Here is a 7,500-nt window from a genome sequence, read left to right as displayed (position 1 = left end):
AGTGTATTTTGTCAACCTGAGCCCTCACTTAATCTCGCTGCAGCAATGTATCATCCCAGCAACACCAGTGATTTCCGAAGATTTTCAGCACATGAAGTCAATGCCTCATCTCCTATCCTACCCATTAGCCAAGAAGACCTGTTTGCAAATTATGAGAGCCAGAGCGTCTTTGTCAAAGAACTTTGCAGTGCAGGTCACCTGCCATCTTTTGAAACCAGAGGAGCGGCAAAACGGAAATGTCAGAGGAGTGGTAGGGAAGCTGCCCCTTGATCAAGAGAGGTTGGAGGTCATCAAAGTGACAGCTTTTACAGTACCCTAGAAAAGTAAGTTGACAGTCTCGACTCGAAACTCGATCTGCAATCCTCGATGTTTTTGAAAATCTAGGATAGAGTTTCAATGCTCGAGTTTCAAGATTAGAGAATCAAGGATCAACTTTCGAGCCCCCTCGAATTTTCGAGGATCTGAATCAGAGATTTCTAGGTGGAACATAACTTCTCGAAAGCGAAACAGTACATGTGGTTCTAGAGAAAAGCTTTTGACATGCGGTCTCCTCAATTGCAGACATACAGTGTTTATTAACTGCGAATTAATTACCATGATACTATTGATAAACACCCCTAATCTGGACACTGAAAAATTCTAGAAAACACATTCATAACATTGAAAATGATCTTCAGTAAACAGAAAGTGGTGGCAGAAGTCTTCAATGCAAACAAACTTGAACTTAAATTCAAGTCGGAAAGTTACACGATACTGTGCGATACGAAAATTTTAAATTTCATGAAGACCATTTTAATTTATCTCCAACTGATTCTTTGCTGTCAATTAAGTTTAGATGCTTTGAGTATTCTGAGGTAGTGAGAGTACCTCACTGCCATACACGGCATAGTGCTAATTAGATATTCAAGTTGAAATCAACAACGCAGGCACATAGCGACCGATCGATGTCATGAAACTTACAATGCAAGGTAAACACATCTTTTTCAAAAGTATATGAAATAATTCAAAAGGAATTGAACGAAGAAATTTACATGCCTTGCCAGATTTTCTGACGAACGTGAAAATTGATGGAAACCTACAGTAAGGTAGAGCCCATAAAAGATCAAGACCTCAAGAGATGTGTGAAAAATTAATCAAGTGAAAACTCCTTTGTTTTCTCCACTCAAGAGTCTTGAGAATTTCTCGAAAGCCATCTAAAGTTTCAAAACTTGACTCCAGCCTCGATTCGCAAAGTTTCGAGTCAAGGATGGAGTTTTGGGGATCAAGCTTCAAGGGACTGTCAACTTACTTTTCCATAGTACTGTAAGTGTTACCCTACTCCACCTAGTGGAAGAAACTGTCAGTGGAGGGACTGTAGTGTAAAATATGCGTGCATCCATTAAGATATAGGATGCGTTGCAGGAATGTAAAAATCCGCTTCTGTTAACTTTAATGATAATGTATTAATGATGAACATGTAAGAACAGTCTTCAATAAAAGTTGTTTTAAAATGGACTTCATTGCAAAGGTTATTTATGCAAGTGCAGTGGGTGGGGGAGAAAAGCACACACAATTGCTGCTTCAGCAGTATCTTACTGCTCTAATCAAGTGCAAGACAACTTGACAAGAAACTTTGGGGTGAATTAGCTATCATAGTTCACTGAGAAACACATACCAACAATCTTGGTCTAAAAGTATGGAAAGTGGAAAGTTTTAAAAAATATATGTAAGAAGAGGATTTCTGTTGCAACACTTGCTGCTTTGCTGAAAGATTTTTTTTTTCACTGCTAAACAAACAAAATTGCTCCATTGTTATTTCAGAGTTTTATAATGAGAAACTGTTTCATGGTAGTTCCTTGCCAAAATTGTCAAAAACGATTGATGCATATGCATTATCAAGAACTTGACACAAGTTCTCTTCAACTTGTTTGCGTATTGAAACATTTCACTGCTTCAGAAACCCTTTGCCCTAACAAAAGGATTGTTTTTAGTTTTCGGTATGTTCTGAAAAAAAAAAAAAAAAAAAAACTTTCAGAGCCTCAATAAGCTGCTCTATGATTACTGCTAGCTGATTAAACACACACATTTTTTGCTCATTCCTGAAGATGTCTTTCATGACTCCACTGCAGTAAAATTGCACTGATTGATATCATGCATTGTCTATTTGTCTCACTAAAATTGCAGTTGGCTTTGTTGCAATTCTACACACCAGCAACACCATAATTATTCAAAGAATTATGCCAAGATGGGTAATAAAGGTCAAACACATTGAAAAGAAACTAGTTTGCAAATGTATTGGTTTTTTTGACAAATGCATTGACTTTTATTCGTCAATGCGCAGTGCTTTTGATGGGTCACTTATCTTGTATTTTGCGTCCCTTTAGCCTTGCTACATGTGTATCTTGCTCTGTCTAATGCCAGATGATTTTGCCCATCAGCAGTGCTGGAAATAATTAAAAATTTCTTTATTCACAGGACGTATGTCCTTTCAAATCTTCCTAAGAATCAAGCCAGTCCACTTCTGGTAACCCTCGTTTACCAACACGAAGTTGGAGAAGGAGTGGCCTGCCTGAGCCTAGTGGAGGCTTGAGGCGGTCACAGAGGCTTAAAGAGACAATGGGATCCTGTGCTAGTATCAGGTACATGTTTAAAACCACTGTGTACAGGTTTTTTAAATTTTATTAGGGCATGTAGTTCCCGGTGTTGTGGTCTGTCTTCTGTGGTATTATTACAGAGGGCCATGTGTTAGAAAACTCTTTACTGGGTTAATCATGTATTACCCTCTCAAAATAAAGAACATTGTATTGTATTGTATTGTTTTTTAAATTTAGTGGCATCCTCTTGTGTTACACTGAGTAAAATTTGGCAAAAGGTGAAAAGAAAGATTGCTGAAGTTAAGGGACAAGAGGAGGTGTACATAAATTTCAATAAGCTACATAATTTTTCTGTCTGCTTATGTCACCCAAGTTTATTGGACTTAGTATTCACCAATTTTCTTTACTTCTCTAAATTCTGTAAAATGTACTTTCAGGCAGCGTGGACCACAAGGGACGAGGCAGTCGTGGACACGCCGACAACCTCCAAGTATGTCGACAGACAAGTAAGTAAAAGTCATTGTTGTCAAAAGATTTTGGACTGGCGGAGAATGAAAAAAGGTACATTTGGAAGTCCTTTTATCCCTAGGAACAAGTTTAAAACTTTATTTTAAACCAATAAGAGACTTGAACCACAAAATAATCATTATAATTACAGAACAATAATATTGGCATTTAGGGTTACATTGAGTTAGAGAATTCAAGAGACAAAAGTACTTTTACCTTTCAAAGAAGGAAAAATTGATATATAAAGTGGCTGATTTGAAATAATTATAATTATCAACTTTACTTCCCTTGGCCAATAATGCATGCTGCAAATAACGAGTTGCACAGATTCCTAGAATTACATGTACAGTAACTGTCGAAACTAAAACAATGAGATGACAGGTGGTGACTGCAGTTTATGTTAAATTTTTTAATTTACAGTGCAAGTCAAGACCCTGATTTTTCCGATGCAGGTATGCTACCAATATCAGATACATGTAATTTGAAAGGCCACCTTTGTTAATTTTTTACCCACGACATATAATCTTGGGTTTGCGGAGGCAGCATACCATAACTGTTAGTTCTTTTGTGAACCTTTTTTGCAGCACATGGAAATGCTGAAGATTCTGTTCCCTCTTCTAGTGGTAAGTATTGTCACATTATCTCATGAATGTCCTTTCATCTAAAGGAATACAAAAACAAAATCAGTCCTTGACACATCAAAATGTGGTCCTTTGAAAGCAGTATTAAAAAATGCCTTTACACTGCAATTTGTGGAATGAAAAAGTGTTTAAAGCCTTTAGTTACCAATTAAGGTGGCTTACTACAGTTTTCCGAAGAAAAAGATCAAGATTTTGAAATCTGTGAAATTTAAGCAACAGGATGTCTCTCTCAAAGTGTTAGTCACTGCAATTGGTATAATATGTACTTTACCAAACAAATAAATGCAAATCAGGTAAAAATGCTAAATATAATTTTTTTAGAACGCTGCCCATTATATTTAACATATTTGGATATCTTTCTAGATTGTTGTCTCTGATGCTATCAAATACAGTGTACAATAACTATTTATTGCATGTGAACAATAATTGTTAGCATTTGGAGTTAAATGCTTAGCTGATTGATTTGGGTTAAGCTCTCAATTAGTTTTACGCACTTACTTAAAACGGTTAGCATCAGGAGGTGTATGACAAGTGCAGACTTCCTACAAATAGCACTGATAAAGAGTATTTAAGCCTATAAAGCACCCATTTCAAATAGCGCTGAGTAGCAGTATTTAAGTCTAAGCACTCATTTTAAATTAAAACTGTTAGCTTTTACTGCAAGGTAGGGTTAGTCTGCGGTCTGCAATTGTCAGACGCATTCTAGGTAAGAGATTGGCGTGCATTGTAGTGATTGGAGTAATCACTTATTTGTAGTGTTTGGTCTAAAACAACTGTTGTTGTGGTTTTTGGTTTAAGAATATCGCTTCGTAGTTGGTGGAAGGAAAGCACTTTTTCACATGTAGGACAAAGGGGTTTAGTTTGTAAAGAAGCTGTGGAGCTGTGTCGGTGGGGAAGTGAAATAAAGAAAAGGGTTTATCAACTGAGTTGAAAATTTAAATTGACGACTGTAAAGAAATTTGGAAGCTGACGTTTCGAGTGTTAGTCCTTCGTTAGATCTAAACCCTTTTCTGTCTTTCACAAGTAGGACTACTTTTAATAATGATAAACTGTCATATTCTTTAATCATTCCTTTGGCAATATAACTTGTATAATACAGATCCATAAACATTTGTCTCAGATTTTTAATTAAAATTTTATAGAGCAGTATACAACTGGAAAGGAACCACATTACTATCAAATGTAGCAATGGTATTATTTTTCTGTTAATGTGAAAATTAATAATGATCTACAATTTATCTTCTGTCTTTCACAAGTAGGACTACTTTTAATAATGATAAACTGTCATATTCTTTAATCATTCCTTTGGCAATATAACTTGTATAATACAGATTCATAAACATTTGTCTCAGATTTTTAATTAAAATTTTATAGAGCAGTATACAACTGGAAAGGAACCACATTACCATCAAATGTAGCTATGGTATTATTTTTCTGTTAATGTGAAAATTAATAATGATCTACAATTTATCTTGAAAGGGAATTTAACTCATTTTTCAGGATGGCCTGTTTACAAGCTGAATGTAAAGGAAATTTCTTGAAATAATCGAAAGTAAGATTAGTGGCACTGCAATGTAAGTCATTGGACTTCTCCAAACATGGTTGCTATTTGACCATAATGGTTTTCGATCTCATATCAGTTACTTTTCCTAAAAGCATGTTGTGGTACAAGGACATTTTACCATCAGGTGGATCTCTATCAAAGAGAGGAATGTTGGAGCTACCATTGGTTGTTGGGCATTTTCTGTGCATGGAATGGATGTGTTGACAACTTTCTGGCTGATTTCTGCATAATTTCTTGAAGCCACTTTTCCATAATTTGTAGTTCTCTGTGAGAAATTCGACTGTGTGCTTAGGACGAGACTTGAAACAGTTCCCATTTTGGAACTACTTTCTTGTTGTTTCCTGTGAAGAGTTTGCCGTCACTGTAAACCCATCTCCTTCGCGTTATCATCTGTTGTTCCATTTTGTTAATAGTTTTGACTTACCGTATTTACCCGTGTATAAGTCGACCTTTTATGGCCTCAAAAGAAGCTCTAAAGATCGCTCTCGACTTACACTCGGGTCAAAGATTTTGAGCCAAGTTCCAGCTAAGTAATTTATTCAGAACGAACGCAGTGGACAAAACCCGACAAAAGACTTCAAAACGAATGACAGAAGACTTCAAAATGAATGTAAGCAATTCCAGTTGAAATGAAAAAGGATTTGACCAACTCTAAATGTTGAAGATACTCACATGCACAAATATGAAATAGACACTGGAAGCTTCCAATTTCCAAAGGCGGAAAGCTCTAAAATGCATTTCTGTTTCTTCAAATAAACTTGATCGTTCAACGACTAAGTAACCTGGCACAATATACCTCATGTTTGCATGCAAGCATCGTCACTCGTGTTGTGTGAAAATGCTGGTTGATAATGATTGTTTTTTATTCTTTATACAAACCTGGCTGATTTAAATGCTTTTGCAAACTTCGTATTGTTTGGTTTATGAGTTTTGTTTTGTTTGTCATGTGAGAAATCATAAATCACGGACCAATTAAACCTTGCACATTTTTGCATTGTTCGCAAGTTATTTTTCTGCTTCTGTGATGTTGTGAGGTTTACATGTTCGATTTTCTGAGAACTTTTTCAAAACTCAAGGACAAAATGCCCGCATATACAACAACTGCTGAACCACAAAACTATTAAGTGCTTGAGGCCCTGATTCTTTTGAGTATCCACATTTCCAGAAATCGAAGAATACAAGATTAGTGTCCCAGTAACATTTAACAAAGAAATTAAGAAATTGCTTTTTTTGCCATCAAAAATGGGGGGTCGACTTACACACGGGATCGACTTATACTCGGGTAAATATGGTACATGTACATGTAGATTGATTGTTGTGTCCTGAAAGGCAGAGTTGCTTCTCTGTTTTTTCATTCAAGAAATGTTTGGATGGCCTTGTTGTAAAATCAACTTCCAAATAACAATTTTTTGTCTTTAGGTGGCTTTTCAATTCCTCTATTTCTGTATAGAAATTGATTTCATTTACGCAATAGGAGGTTTTCTCGTGACGTCATTGCCACCGTATTGCTGGACGAAAACAAAAGATCTCTCATTAGCTTCTTTTGCTCGTGCACCAGAAGTCGTACATTTCTCTATTGTTATTAGTGTCTCTAGGGGTTGGTTGAAAATGCCCTATTGCATTGGCATGACTCTGCCATATTTGGCTTAGGTGTCGTATTGCACAGTTGTGTATCAAACATTTGACCAAGAGTGGGTACAAAATCCGCCATGCTGGAGGGCAAGCTCATTATTATTCTCCCACTGGGACATTAAAACAAAGAGATCTGAACCAGTCAACCTTGACTTGCCTTTGTTGTAATGTCCCAGTGGGAGAATAATAATGATCTAATATCTTTGGTCAGTTTTGACAGGTCACCAAACAAATATACTGTGGATGCACTACAGTAACACAAGGGAACATAATCCTTGTGAACGTCTTTCTTCATTGCTAGTCGGCGAGTGTTGTTAGTATTGTGAAAACACTGCAGGGCCAAAGCAGTGGCATCTGTGAGAAAGGTGATTACCTCTTAGTCTGGAGCACTCTATCTGTTGCTTCGATAGTGGCCACCATTGAGGCTACTAAAGCATTCTGCATTTTTTGTGACTTAGAATCTTGGGTGCAAACATTTGCTGGCAACTGTTTCCATAGTAACGGCCTCATTCGTGGCGTGCGCAGCTCTTCCAAGTTCTCAGGTCGAGGATGTTTATTGATCCTTGTCTGTGTTTTTTCCTGA

The 7,500-nt window shown here is 36.7% G+C and overlaps 1 protein-coding gene and 1 pseudogene across 1 annotated transcript in view; both read left to right on the top strand.

Moving 5' to 3' along the window:
• LOC138030010 (NLR family CARD domain-containing protein 4-like) overlaps positions 1 to 7,500 on the top strand; it is a 95,781-nt pseudogene that overhangs the window by 42,840 nt on the left and 45,441 nt on the right.
• Positions 1 to 7,500, top strand: part of LOC138030005 (NLR family CARD domain-containing protein 4-like) — a 30,128-nt gene that overhangs the window by 1,275 nt on the left and 21,353 nt on the right. The window contains exons 2-5 of the mRNA XM_068877855.1: positions 2,455 to 2,618; positions 3,011 to 3,079; positions 3,501 to 3,532; positions 3,665 to 3,703. Of these exons, the coding sequence (XP_068733956.1) occupies positions 2,596 to 2,618; positions 3,011 to 3,079; positions 3,501 to 3,532; positions 3,665 to 3,703 (163 nt within the window). The 5' untranslated portion in view covers positions 2,455 to 2,595. The remainder of the gene's footprint in view (positions 1 to 2,454; positions 2,619 to 3,010; positions 3,080 to 3,500; positions 3,533 to 3,664; positions 3,704 to 7,500) is intronic.

Source organism: Montipora capricornis, chromosome 13 (genome assembly GCF_036669925.1).
Source record: "Montipora capricornis isolate CH-2021 chromosome 13, ASM3666992v2, whole genome shotgun sequence".
Lineage (NCBI taxonomy): Eukaryota > Metazoa > Cnidaria > Anthozoa > Scleractinia > Acroporidae > Montipora > Montipora capricornis.
This window is presented reverse-complemented; position numbering and strand designations above follow the sequence as displayed.